Source organism: Eriocheir sinensis, chromosome 17 (genome assembly GCF_024679095.1).
Source record: "Eriocheir sinensis breed Jianghai 21 chromosome 17, ASM2467909v1, whole genome shotgun sequence".
NCBI lineage: Eukaryota > Metazoa > Arthropoda > Malacostraca > Decapoda > Varunidae > Eriocheir > Eriocheir sinensis.
In genome coordinates, this window is record NC_066525.1 from 15,667,336 (window position 1) to 15,682,009 (window position 14,674).

A 14,674-nucleotide genomic window follows, 5' to 3' on the forward strand; every position below is an offset into this window, starting at 1 on the left:
GAGAGAGAGAGAGAGAGAGAGAGAGAGAGAGAGAATCATTAGGGTGGAACCAATATAATGTAGCTTTCCCACACACAAAAAAGCAAAGCGATATTAAAAAAAGAAATGTTACACCGGCCCCGTTTCACACAGATCAATAAAACCCCCTAAAGAAAATTGACAAAAAAACATATTTCACGGCACATTAAGAAAAAGTGATGGAAAATAAAAGTGATGGAAGGATTCTCTTCTATTGCTCACTACATTATCGGCTTTAACCTATTGACATCATAAAGCTGCGTAATTTAGCTTCTTTTCTTTAACCTAATAACTTAATGAGAGCAAACTTAACCTGATGGAAGGCTTCTTTTTTACTGCCTCACTACACTATCGAATTTTAACTATCAACATCATACGGCTACCTAAACGTCTTTTCCATAACCTAACAACTTAATACGAGCAAAGTTTACCTACCCTAACCTCTCCTAACACAGCCTAACCTCTCCTTGCTTCAACTAATTCTAACCTATCCTAACCTAACCTTACCTCAAACAATTTCACCTCGTCTAACCTACACTTACAAAACCTAACCTAACCTAGTTTCAACCAGTTTTATTTAACCTGAGTCAACCCAAACCTAATTTACACACACTTGACATGCAAATCATATATAAAATACTTAAAATTAATTAATTCTCTCTCTCTCTCTCTCTCTCTCTCTCTCTCTCTCTCTCTCTCTCTCTCTCTCTCTCTCTCTCTCTCTCTCTCTCTCAGTAAGTGAAAGTTCTCGGCACGCGTCTATTTAACACTTTGACGCCGCTGCCTCTCAACTACAAACAAGATCAGAGACTAGAATGCGCTGTATATTAACCCCCATCCCTCCTGCCCCCCCTTCTCTCCGTCCCTCTATCACCCTCTCTCCCTCCCTGGTCATCATATCGGGACTAGACCTTACCCCATCTCCATCCTCCTTTCCCTCCTCCTCTACCACCGCCACCAGCACCACCGCGAACAGGTAACAGGTGTGAATACTAATTAGATGGATGGACGCAGGTGGTCTAGGTGAATGTTAGCGGCGGTGAAGGTGGTGGTGGTTGGTAAATGGGAATGTCCGTGTCTCGTCCTGATGATGACTTGCGTTGTGTTGCCGAGGCTTATCTTGTGTTGCACTACGCTGCGAGCCTTCAGTCTTCGCCCGTTTGTTAATCTATTCAATCTCAATTATGCTCAGTTTATAGCTAGGAGGAGAAAGCAAGGGGTTGTTCATTTAATTTTATCTTTTGTTTACGATGAAGATGAAGAGGTAAAAGTTTGGGGATGGAGAGGACAGAGAAAGAGAGAACAAGGATTGACGTTGGTTGAAGGGACAGAAAGAGCGAAGGTTGAGTTTGAGAAAAGACAGAGGAAGAGCGAGAGAGTTGACAGAAAGGATTGTGAAAGCAAGGGTCGGGTGTAACAGAAAAGGCAGGTTTATAGAAAAGGAGAGAAAGAACAAGAGTTGAGGCTTATAGAAAGGATTGAGAGAGCAAGGATTAAGTTAACAGAAAGAATAAAGAAAGTAGAAATTGAGGCATTGAGGCTTAGAGTAAGAAATGGATATGAAAGGAAGATGAGTTTGCAGGCGAAAGTGGTGTCGTAGAAGTAGAATGTGTGCGTGAGTGCGTGTGTCTTGAGTGTGGGAGGGAGTGATGGAGGTTGAAGTGAGAGAAGCAAATAGAGACATCCTCCTGCAATAAGACCTCTGTGTTGTATGATATATGATTCGAGGTATTATGATTTCTACCCTTCATATTATCTAATCTATCACCATCTTGACAATGATACGTTTCTGCCTCTCACTTCACTTCCGGGCCTCACTTTCTTTTCTCGTTTCTTTTGATCTTAATTCCGATTTTGTTTCAACTTGTCTGATTCGCTCTCTTCCAAAATTTTGACTCATTTCTTCCCTCTCCCTCACAGAACACCACATATTCCCTCTCTCTGCTCTCCTTCCCCTTGACATTTTCGTTCTCCTACGTCTCCTGTTCTTTCTTCATCCATTTCCTTCGATATTTCCTAATCCTCTCGCTGCAAACCATCTCATACTATTTTCCTCTCATATTTCTTCATTTTCACCAAGCTCCTCCTCCTCTACCAATCTTGTATCCTTTCTCTTCTCTCTCAACGTTTCCATCAAGTTCTGTCTCCTTTTCCAACCTTGCATCCTTTCCTCCAGCCTTGTTCCACCGCCTTCGTCATACCCTTTTTCCTACCCCAGCCGCCGTCCTTTCTCCTCCCTTGTCCTTCCGTTTCCACGTAGCCCCTCGCTCCTATACCGATCATTCATCCTTTCTCTTCCCTTCTCTTTACGTCCCAAACTACGCTCCTCTCCTCCCAGCGTCTTAACACCCTATCCTTCCACCCTACAGGACTTTCGGCATGCCAGCAGCGGTCACTCAGCGATGGTGGGCGAAGAAGACAGCGCCTGCCCCTGCCCGCTTCCAAGGCCGAGGTGGCTAACTTCAACTGCCCACAGGACTTCGGCTACTACCCCCACCCCACCGACTGCACCCAGTACTACGTGTGCGTGTTTGGCGGCGCGCTCCAGGAGTCCTGCACCGGCGGCCTCGTCTACAGGTACTTAAGAAGAGAAAGGGGAAGAAGGAAAACTAGATATGTAGATGAGGATTCTTGGTGAGGGAGGGAGGGAGGGGGTAAGGGAGAATCAACGCAGGGAATGGGTATCTGCAAGTCAGTAATGATGGCTGAAGATAATGGTAATGCTAATTGTGATGATATGCGTGTTGGGAATGCTTGTAAAGGAGCGGATATATATGCTATGGGTGAAGGGAAAGGATATAAATCAAACAAATGGAGATGGGGAAATATTTTAGGTGAATGGTGAATCAGGGTGCAGAGAGAGAAAGAGAGAGAAAAAAAAGAGTGGTTTGAGATCAGGTAACCCAACACCTGAGTTTTATTTCCTTCTTCTGTCACATTCATTTCACCTGCACTTTTCTTTACTCGCAAATTTTTCTTCTTTTTTTTTTTTTCATCCTTCTTTGCATATCTGCCTCGTGCTGGCTGGCGGACTGGAGGGTTGAACTCGTCTCATATACATTTTTTTTTATTTTCGTTGCTACCAGTTTACTTTCCCTGAACCACGCCCTCAGCCAGCCTCTCCTTTACCTACATCCTCCTCCTGGCCGAGTCCTCTCACCTTCTTACTCATCCGGTCTTTCTCGTCCTCTCTGGCCTTCTCAAGTCACCCACGTTTATTCCCTTCCTTCCTGCTCTCCTTATCTGATCTACATTGTTGTTATTTTGCTTGCTTGTCCTTCTATTATCACATCGTACTCTGCAACATTATATCATACCCTTTCCTACTCCTACCTGTCTACTTCACTATTATCACCATTATCACATTATCTTCCGTCTTTTTTCTTTACTATTGAGTGTAATATTCCCACAATTCATCTTACCCTTCTTTCCATTAGCCAAGTCTCATTCTTACATCAAACTAGCCTCGCCTGTTCTAAGACTCCCAGTATCTTCAGTTTTTCTTCCTTACCTGCAACCCTAAGCACCTCGTCTCACCTTTCTTTCCATCAGCCAAGCTTCACTCATACACCAGTCTAACCTCTCCCATTCTGAAGACTCACGGCACACTCACCTCTCCACCTTGTTCCCTCACCTCACATCTCACAATCAGTCAGCCTCACCTGTGCTCTAACTCTCACTAATCGCATCACTTTCTCTCTCAAAGCCCTACATCTCTTAACATCACTCTCGCTTAACTCCGCCCAAGAGTTCGTTTTCACCCGTAAACTTGACTGTAACCTTCCTTCACCTCGCCTCGCTTCCCCTCCCATTGTCTTCCCTTCCTTTCCCCCCTTCCCCTCACCTCACCTCGCCTTCCCTCCCCTCCCATCGTCTCCCCTTCCTCTCCCCTTTTTCCATCACCTCATCTCGCCTCGCTTCCCCTCCCATCGCCTCCCCTTCCTTTCCCCCTCTCCCCTCACCTCACTTAGCCTTCCCTCTCCTCGCACCTCACCCCCTCTAACCTCGCCTTGCCTATCCTCCCGCAGCCACGAGTTGGAGACGTGTGACTGGCCCCGCAATGTGGACTGTGCCCCCGGAGCGACTGGCGGCGGGGTCCCCACTATCATCGTGACCGACCCGCGCACCCAGAGCACTCGCCCGATCAGCACCGCCACCGAGGCACTCACGCCCTCCGTCGGGTGAGTGTCTTTCTGCCTCGTGTGTCCTTCTGGATGGATGTGTTTCGGTCTGAAGTGATTCGGTTGGCTGGATTTCTGTCAAGCCTGTATATTAATTTTGACCAGTAGTCTCTTTTTTTCATAATTCTGAATCCTTTCTCAGCCAAATTGTCGTTGTTTACTTCTTCAGGGATACATTCGTTCCATTTAGAGTCATGTTCTCAGACACTTCGGCTCTCAAAACAAACATTTACAAAGGCCACAAAAGGAGATTAGTCGGATTCTCATAAACTTTTCACATTCATGATGGAGAAGCGTTATCAGTCTATTTCCACTTTTACTCTTTTTTTTTTACTTCTCATTTCCTTGAGCCAGAAAATTGTCATAAAGTGTTAAGGATAAATTCCCAACGAAACACTGAACCTTGATTTACAGCTTCATTTCTTTTCGTTCATCAGCTTCGACAGGAAGTTCGACCACAGCTTCAGTTCCACCAAGAGTCACCGCACCACCCAGTCCGTGAGTACAAACAGGGAATGCAGCGAATAAAGAGTAAAGTGTGTATGCCCTTATATTCTAATTACGTCGAGGTGTTCCGGCAGAGTAAAGAAAACGGTATACACGCATTTCCTCTCAATATATATTTTTTTTCAGGGATTTTCGTTTCATAATTTTTCTCTATCTATCCATCTCCCAACACGACTCTTCTACAGTCTTCTTGTATAATTTATCCATTAGTGTAGACGTAGTATCTTCTTTCTCATTTTCCTTTTGAACAACTTTTTTCCTGTTCGTCACCGTCACCCCTCCCTCCTTCCCTCCCCTGACAGCTGAATGGCGGCGACAGGAGCGGCAGTGAAAGGTCGCTCTTCAGACAGCCTGCCTCCCCCAAGCAACAGTTCCTCTCCACGTTCTCCTCCTCCTCCTTCTTCAACACACCCGTAAGTATACCTTCTTCTCTCTCTCTCTGTCTTTACCTTCATGTAGGAAAAGACACTTGGCAAACATATATTCTTTTTAGTTTATTTATGTTTTATTTATTTGTTTATTTATTCATCTATTTAGTTATTTTGTGTTATTCATTTATTTGCTTTTCATCTCTTGGCCTTCTTCGCATGAAAAAAAAATACACATCAAATTGCTGACTTACATTGCCTTCAGTTGCTCCGTTAGTTAAATGCTGGAAAAGTATTCTATCAAATTATGTTCTTCCACTTACAGCAGAGCACGTCGAACAGGCGACCCACAAAGTCCGCCACCTTCACCCCGGCGTAAGTATACCTGTTGATTGGCTGTAAAACGGGCAGGTGCAAGCCAGCCCAGGTGTTGTAGTACGGGCGTCTATGCTGCCCAGGACAGAGACAAAATAAATGTACTAATAATAATATCTTCTTGTAGTAAACTTCTAAAAAAATGACTGGCAACTATATAGAGACGATAGTTTAGTTGACATAAATACTGATGGCGAGTTATTTGACATGCAATTGCCATTACAGTTTTCCTCTAACCTACTAACCATAAACTAACTGTGAATGATAATTTTGATCGTGGGTAGAAATAGTGAGGTAGTGTCACCGCAGTGAGTGGTAGGTCTAGTAGTAGCTGAAGGAGGCAGTGGCAGTGACAACAGCGTGGAGGCACTAGTAGTCATGGGTGGCAGTGAAGCATGATACAGAAGAGTTTTTTTAAAGTACGAATAATAATAATGCCCAGCGGAGATGAGGCAGAGACAGTGGTAAGTAATAGTTGTGACAGTGATAGTTGTGGCAGTAGTGGGGCATAGACCATGACAGAGCAATAGCAGCTAACTAGTGGCCATAAGAGGCATGCAAGTCCTGAGTGGCAGTAGCTGTTTAGTGGTGGCACCAGCGACAGTAGCGGTGATAGTAGAGGATGAAGTAGTGCCATAGTATCATGATGATGTAGTAGCACTGACTGGCAGAAATGAGACCTTAGAAGAACTAATATACGGACCATCAAGCCATCAGAAGTAAGACAGAGACAATGACTAGCAGTAGTGACAGTTAGCCAGTGCTTAGTGCTATAGTAGGGTGCTTGGGCTGGCTGAGTGCTGACGTATGTGTGTCGGTGTTTGTTCACGTCAAGGTGGCAGCAGAGCCTCGCCAGGTCCACCCGCGAGGCTCCCTTCACTCCCGCCACCACTAGGCTCCACCGCCACGACCTGACTCTCCTCGACGACTCTGCAGACTCTGACCTTGGACTGTCCCCAATAAGGCGCCACGACAAGCTGACAGCCTCATCGTCAGCCTCGTCATCTTCATCAGTCAGACCGGGAGCGAGCCGAACCTCCTCCTCCTCTTCCTCCTTCTCCCCACAGCGTCAACAGCGCATGGCCTCGGCGGAGACAGGCAGACACCATGGTCCCCTCACTCACTCCCAACCCGAGAACCTCCACGGGATAACTCGCAGGCAGTCACCCTTGCTACAGGAACTCTCATCTAAACAGTATCAGTCGCCACACCACTCTCGTTTCTCCCTCAAACCCGCCACCTCTCAGTCTGCACAAGGCCATCAGACTTCCTCGTTTCAGCGCCAGTCCAATCCCTACGGCGTGCTGCAGAGTTTCAATCCCTTCGGTTCGGGTTTCGATACCAGTCCCTTTAACATATACGGCCGCGAACAGGTGCAGCGTCGGCCACCGCATCAGCAGCAGTTGCGTCCCCGCCGTAAGCAGCGTCCGCGGCCCCAAGCAGACCCATACCACCAGAGACCACAGAGCCAGTCGTTCAATTCGTTCCCTCCTCCCCAAAGACCCCACGCCGCGACGCTTCCGCCTTCCCCTGCGTCCCACTTCCAGGAGGCGTCGTTCCCCTCCTCAAGACCACAAACAGAGAGTTTTGCCTTCAATTCTTTCGCAGACCCGTACCCCCCAAGGCCAGGCTCTGAACCCTTTCTGCCCGAGGAGGCCATTGCAAAGCCATCACCCGACGACTCCTCTCTCCACCACCTTCCCCCACCCGACGACTCCTCTCTCCACCACCTTCCCCCACCCGATGACTCCTCTCTTATCTACCGTCCTCCACTCGATGACTCCTCCCTTCTCCACTTTCCCCCACAGGATGAATATGACTATCAACATTTTCTTCCTCCCCGCCCCGCCCAGCCCACTCCATCTCCTCCCCATGTCTTGAGTAAACCCGCTTACCCCCCTCCCCACCCACCCCGGTTCCCGCAGTCTGCCCCCCCCTCCAGCCACCCTCACTTCTCTTCTCACGTCCCAGAGTCGCATTTCCCTCCACGCTTTAACGTCAAGCTCACCACCACGCCCCGGCCAGAGCCTCGCCCCACGGCCCCGCCACGCCCCGACGCATACCAGCCCCGCCCCACAACCTTCAGGCCCAGACCTACAACCTCTCGCCCCAGGCCCACCACCTCACGTCCCCGCCCCACACCCCCACCACCACCTCCACCACGCCCCACCGCCCCTCCCACCCCCCCAGTCTCCCTCCCCCGCCCCCGCCCAACAACAACCCCTCCACGCCCTCGCCTCCGCTCCACAACCCCCAGTCCCAGCCCGACACCCACCCCCCCACGCCACACGCCCCCGAGTCGCCGCCCAACCCCGCGCCCCCCGCCGAAGACCAAACTCTTCCTGAACTCCATTGAAACGTTACAGGATTACGAAGACGAGTATGATTTCGAAGAGTACGATGACGAAGGGTTCGGTATAGAGGACGAGCCATACACGAGACCCGTAACGCCCACACCTACACCCAGACCAACACCCAGACCCACATCCAGACCCACACCCGCCCCCACGACACGCTTCACCTTCCCCCCGTTCTCCAAGGCCCGAACTACCTTGGCCCCTCCCTTCGGTGGCAAACCGGGCACACAGAAACCCACCTCCCTTGCACCTCCCCCTCAAATCCCCGGCACAGTGCGTCACCCGGAGCTCTCACGACTGCCTGCGAGTTCCCCCAAGAGCCCAGACTCCTCTAAAACTTCCCCTAAAGTCACCCAGGACAACGCAAGGCCATCAAGGTACCCCGTGGATCCTTTCTCTCCGCCATCCCTGTCCAAATTCTCTGCACCCAAAGAATATTCCATTGCTTCGCCCTCCCTCCCTCTGACTCTTCCTGACCACAACGTTACAACTATCTTATTGCCACTTCCTTCTTCTGCGCTTCCTTCTTCTTTATCTCCTCCTCCTCCTCTCTTTTTCTATCCCCCTCCTTTTTTTCCTTCATGACATCTTCCTTTGCTATTATATTTACTCTGATTATGAAAAATGAGACACAGCCAGCATGACTTCCACATCCTTGCTCCCTCTGACGAGCCTAAGCCACAGAAGACACAGACAAGCGCAGACGACACTTGGGAGTCTCTTTCGTCGTTTCATTTACGGGTTTCGGTGTTTCTTGGGCTGTTCTGTCTGTACACTCAACATTGGAGGAGTGGTGTATGTGTGTGTGTGTGTGTGTGTGTGTGTGTGTGTGTGTGAGAGAGAGAGAGAGAGAGAGAGAGAGAGAGAGAGAGAGAGAGAGAGAGAGAGAGAGAGAGAATAAATAAACAAACTTATGAACACAGGAAACACCTATAAAAATAAACAGGGCTTCCATTTTCCTTGACTTTACAACCTACCGCAAGCCGTAAAACCAACCAACCAAAACACACACACACACACACACACACACACACACACACACACACACACACACACAAGCACACAAACTCAGCCCCCTCTTCTCATTTTCCAGGCCCGCAGCCCCCTCCCGCCTCCCATCCGTCGATCAGTCCTACTACGCTGATGCCAACTACACCGACCCCGACTACTACTACTTCTACGACGATATCCTCTACGGTAAGTGTGCACGATGTAGTTAGTGGGGTGCGTATGGGGAGTGGCATGAGGTAGTATGTATGGGGAGGTAGCAAGGACGCGTTGGTCTGGGGGATCAGAGCGCCAAGCCGTGGAAGTAAAGGCCCAGGGTGAGTAAGTTTGAAGCCTTGTGTCGCCTTGTAACGTCAGGAAGGGGATCAGGAAGGGGATCAAGTCTTAAATTTAAATCCCCAAGACACAACCTCAAAAAAAAAAATAATAATAATAATAATAATAATAATAGAACTGACCCTATATGAACATGGGTATAAGATGTCAAGAGAAAATAGGAGTTAAAGGAAAGGTATATTTGTGTATGTGTGAAGGAGAGTATTAGTTCTTCCACACTAATAAAACAGTGCGTTAGTAGTTCGTTATATCCTACTACCACCGCCAGAAACCTAAATCCTAAGAATGGAAATCAGTGAAATACAAGTAATAGCAGTAATGAAGAGAACACCAAATGCAAATCTTTACGTATATCTTAAGTCTGCCTTTTGTCTGCGTAAGTGGGAGATTACTTAAGGCAGTGATGGTGCAATTTATTTATCTTTCGGTTTTTCTATTTTTTGGGGCGTTTCTATGTTTTCTCAATGTTTCCACGTGTTAGTCTCCCTTCCCTCCTCGCAGACTACTATGATGATGCCCCCGCGCCCGCCACCCCCGCCCCCACCCGCCGCCCCACACAGGCACCCATCAGGTAAATATGTCTTCTTATTTTGTTGTTTACCTTTATTTCGTCACATTTGTTTGACTTTCAGGAACACAATTTTCTTTAACCTAACCTAATGAAGTATATGGAAAGCCAAGAAGCAGAGAAAGAAGAAAAATGACAAGATCGGAACACTGAAATGGATGAACAAGACGCAAGTAATTGTGAACACGATATCCCAAAGTGGAAAAAGAGAAGAGTTTGTGAATGAAATATCAGAAAAAAACAAAGAAGAGATTTATAGAATTGAACAAAGAGCCAAGATATGCAAAATTCAGAGCGTGGAAAATAGCAATACAGATAACATTCAATTTGCAGAATGGTAGATTGTATCATGACGAGTATCTTAGCTTCTTTAAGTGTGTGTGTGTGTTCAGGTGTCTCATAACCTTGCATTTCAGATGTGTACATTTTACTAAGCGAAATGGTGGTGTTATATTCCAATCCCATATTCATTCACATTCACTCTTCAAAGACTCATATATGTACATAGGATCATCTTACAACTCTTACTAATACGAAAACAACAAGTCTTCTGCATAATCACGAACACATCAACCATTAATACGTCTACACAAGTATTAACACGTACATTACCTGATAAGCACACACACACATACCCACACACTGTTGACCTATTACTTGAAACTTTACCCATTTACAAGTCATCTGTATATTGTGTGTATATATTTGCGTGTAAAAAGTTATGTAATTGCTTGTTATTAGTTATTATTGTTGTGGTAGTTGTTACTTCTGCTATTTTTACTTTGTTATTTGTCCACTCTTTCACCATGTAACTATTATTTTGCTCAGATAAGGAAGTTTGTTTGTTTTTACACTATTTTTTTCTTGAGGGTATTTCAGACACACTCATCAAGGTTATTTTACATGCTACCTTTTCGAATACTTTCATATCCCTAGGTGCAACATTTCATAAAGCAATACATATATATGAACACACGACGCAAAAGAATATGAAAACAGGTTCACCCTCGCACACTTCAAATATAAATACGTAATAGATGCGAGAAAGATGATGGTTAACTCTCGATTGTCTACACGCCATTATGAAGTAAGTCACTTAGATTTACTAGGAGTCACTGGTACGTATGGAATAGCAAACGTATGGAACAGCAAACGACACCAAGGAATCAAATCACTTTCAATACTTGCAACTCAAAAAAATATTGTAGAATGAATGGTTTTAGGAGATATTATTCTTTAAATTACTGTAAAATCCTAAACACTTTAAACACTGTAAATGCAATATGTCATGCGTGCTTTATACCACCACCACCACCACCACCGTCACCTGCATTCCTGCCACCGCTACCTCCACCACCACCACCACCGTCACCTGTACTCCTGCCACCACCACCACCACCCCCACAACCACTATTATCACTACCACCACTATTACCTACTATATAGTCACCTCTACCACCACTGCTATTCCCTCTATCACTGCCATCCACCCCCAACCCATCCACACATCAAGTAGTCTATTCGTAACCACTGATCTTTGGTTTGGTTGGAAGAGAGGAGATCTTCGGTACTGGTGGGAGTGAGCTAATCCACCGCCTCCCACCTCCACCACCTCCTCCTCCCACCACTACTACCACTACCACCACCTCTACCACCACCACCACCACCACTACTACTACTCCCCGTCCTACCACTACCACTACCACCACCACCACCACTCGTCCTCCCCAAAAACTGAGGCCCATTCCCGTCAGGTATGCGCTGGTTATGAAGCAGAAAATATAAACTATTAACAAGCTAAAGAAAACTGCATCGTGGCAAGAAGAAATGCATAAATTTATTAGTCTCCCCGACCCCTCAAAACATAAAATTAGTCTTTCCGCTTCTAGTATGTCGCCTACCTACACATCTGACCTGTCATACTAATTCAATAGATGCATGAACTAGCTACCAGGTAAACAAAGACCATCACAAAATTACCCCAAAAAAACTATAAACGATCCAATCCCCTTTTCATAAACACTAAAAAAAAAAAAATAGATATCTAGTAAAAAACAACAATCACAAAAAACAACAAAAAGAATAACAATACTCAACCCAAAAACAAGAATAACCAGCGCAAGACTCTTTTTTTTTTTCTTCTCTGCAATTAGATTCTGCTCGTGGCTCTGTTTTGGGATCCTGTCATGGCCGTTCCCTTTCCGCCTCCTTTAATTTTTGTTGCTGTTGCCTGACCCTTCTCCTCCTCCTCCTCCTCCCCTGCATCCATCACCACCTCCTCCTTCACCGATTCCTTCTCTTTCTCCTCCTCCTCCTTCTCATTCTTGCCTGCGTCATCTAGGCTTCGTCAGTCGCTTGTATTTTCTTGGCTGTATCGTTGGTTCTGACGGCACTTGTAGTCGTGGTCTGCCTTATGATTTGTTTCGTATTTTGGGGTTTTAGTGAAGACCTCCAAAAGCTCGTTTTCTATGATTCTTTTGCCTCATTTTATCGTCCTTGTCTTTATCTTCTTTTCCTTATGTTTATTTGTTTCTGTTTCCTCTGCTTTCTTCCATCATATTTGTCTTCATACTCTTTTCTTTCTATTGTTTTTCTTTTCGTTTCATCTGCTTCTTTTCATCTTCCGTTTATCTTCTTCCCCATGTTCGTTTATTTCCATTTCCTCTACTTCCTTTTATCATCTTTGTCAGTATTCCTCTTCTCCATTTTATTTTATTTTTTTTTCATCGTAATCGCCTTTCTCATTTAACCAGCTCTGAGAGTTTCCTTTATTTCCTTTGCTTTTGTTCACTTTCTTCATTTCTATTTAAAATTCTCCTTGATCTGATTTTATGTCTAGCTCTCCTCTTTCTTGCGTCGCTTTTAAGTCATCATTTAGTCATTCAACTCCTCCTCCTCCTCCTCCTCCTCCTCCTCGTTTTCATCTTCCTCAGTATCCTCCTCCTCCTCCTCCTCCTCCTCGTTTTCATCTTCCTCAGTATCCTCCTCCTCCTCCTCTTCCTCCTCCTCCTCCTCCTCCTCCTAATCTTCATCTTCCTCAGTATCATCCTTCTCCACCTCCTCCTCCTCCTCCTCCCCTCCTCCTCCGTCACCCTTCATGTCATGTGCATCCATAATTCGCACGTTTGCGTAGACCAGTGTAACATAAATAACAGAATAACAGAGTATGCGTGTATATATGCAGGAGTAGAGTATACTAGTGCATGTCTAAATCTGGTCGTATGTATCAGTGTGTAAATAAATGTCTTGCTAAAGTTCTTGAATGCAATAGCTATTTTTATATTAGTGTAGATGTAACAGCATGTCTTTAAATAATTCCTAACTCTAATTAAGTAAGAATAAAAGAGTTAATGATTAGTAAAGTACATGTAGAGTTGATTTTAAATGCACATGTAAAAAGTAAAAGTTGAAGGTAAGTTGGCAATGCACCTCAATGTTCTGTTTCCCTTGCCAGTTAATTGTTAATGTATATACACTCATGTTTTTGTTCCTCACCTATGCAATGATAAGACCCTAACCTGTAACTATGGAATGATTGGGCTAAACAAAATTGATATATAAAGTTGAGGGACACGTGTTGCGTCCTCCACCCTTGCATGGATCACTTAAACCGTTAACTCTGCATGAAGAGACTCAAAAAATTGGAGAATGTCGTGCGAGTGGCCGTGGCAGGCAGGCGAGCAGGCAAGCAGGCCGCCAGGCACCCGCCCTTCTGTATTTCACTCCCCTTCACTCTGGCCTATTCTTCTTTCGTCTTTCCCTCCGTCCTCATTATCTTACTTTTCTTTTTCTAATTCTTCTTCTTCTTCTTCTTCTTCTTCTTCTTCTTCTTCTTCTTCTTCTGCCTATTGTTCTTCTTCCTCTTTCACATCTACTGTTTGAAGTCCATCTGCTCCTTAAAAAAAAATTTTTAAAAATCTTTCTTATAATTTCCTCCTCGTGTTGCTCCGAGGTCTCTGATCCAAAAACTCCAACTATATTGCTTCTTCTTCTTCTTCTTCTTCTTCTTCTTCTTCTTCTTCTTCTTCTTCTTCTTCTTCTTCTTCCCCTCCTCCTCCTCCTCCTCCTCGCAAACCTTTTAGTCTCTCCACTACGGCCACGTCGCAAGAGACGCCCTAGATCCCAATCACGAAATAGCGCTGAGGAAGTTTTCTGCCGATGGTTAAGACATTGGTTCGAATTTTTAGAGCTCGCGTTGCTCCTTCCACGTCGTCCAAGTCCTTCAGAAGGGCAGGATCCAGCAGCAGGAGGGCAGGAAGCTCTTCTGGTGCCCCCACTGCTTCTCCTCAGTCCTTCCAAGTTCCCAACGCATCGTCCCGTCTGAGGTCACCTTCCTCTTCCGACTCTTCAACCAGGTTCTCTCTACGTTCCTCGTCTTGGTAGTTTGTGTAGTCCCTCTTCGATCTAACTTCCTTGACCTGGTACTATCTCTAACTCTCTTTATCTCGCTCCTGGATGTGAGCTTTCCTCCCTCCAAAGCGCTTGCTACTGGTTATGACGCAGTGGGACCATATCCGTGCGGGTGTTGAGGCCTGAAGTCGCATCACGTAAGGTGCCAATCAACGCCTCTTGTGACACTTGGTCTCGCCTCCCCTCTTGTTTCTTGCTTCTGGCTCGTTCGTTCTTTGAGCCTCCAAGGCTTTGTGGCTTATTTTGACTCACGCAACTTATGCTCCGAATTCGTAATCCTTCCTTCTATTACCCTTTCCTCATTACGTCTCTTTCACATCTACAGGAAGATTCTTTTTAAAGAGTCGCTTCCCAATCGGATATTTTTAGCCACTTCCAATTCCTGTGGTAGTTCCTTAAGGTTGCTTGATATGATTTTTTTCTCAGTTCATTGCTTCAACAGAGAACAAATAAGGTTTTCACAAGCAACGCACAGCACACTGCCCATGCTGGAAGCGGCTAATCTGCCTGTCTATAGTACAAGCTGGGGGTAGTAGACAGTAGACA

At 45.8% G+C, this 14,674-nt stretch overlaps 1 protein-coding gene across 12 annotated transcripts in view; it reads left to right on the forward strand.

Moving 5' to 3' along the window:
- LOC127000003 (mucin-5AC-like) overlaps nucleotides 1–14,674 on the forward strand; it is a 153,287-nt gene that overhangs the window by 120,592 nt on the left and 18,021 nt on the right. For 6 of the 12 annotated variants that reach the window (XM_050863367.1, XM_050863365.1, XM_050863366.1 and 3 more), the window contains exons 3-11: nucleotides 2,388–2,595; nucleotides 4,047–4,199; nucleotides 4,637–4,697; nucleotides 5,009–5,119; nucleotides 5,400–5,449; nucleotides 8,900–9,003; nucleotides 9,652–9,721; nucleotides 11,272–11,472; nucleotides 13,906–14,073. In XM_050863367.1, coding sequence (XP_050719324.1) covers nucleotides 2,388–2,595; nucleotides 4,047–4,199; nucleotides 4,637–4,697; nucleotides 5,009–5,119; nucleotides 5,400–5,449; nucleotides 8,900–9,003; nucleotides 9,652–9,721; nucleotides 11,272–11,472; nucleotides 13,906–14,073 — 1,126 coding nt within the window. The remainder of the gene's footprint in view (nucleotides 1–2,387; nucleotides 2,596–4,046; nucleotides 4,200–4,636; nucleotides 4,698–5,008; nucleotides 5,120–5,399; nucleotides 5,450–8,899; nucleotides 9,004–9,651; nucleotides 9,722–11,271; nucleotides 11,473–13,905; nucleotides 14,074–14,674) is intronic. The other 6 variants (XM_050863372.1, XM_050863375.1, XM_050863373.1 and 3 more) reach the window with 4 other exon arrangements.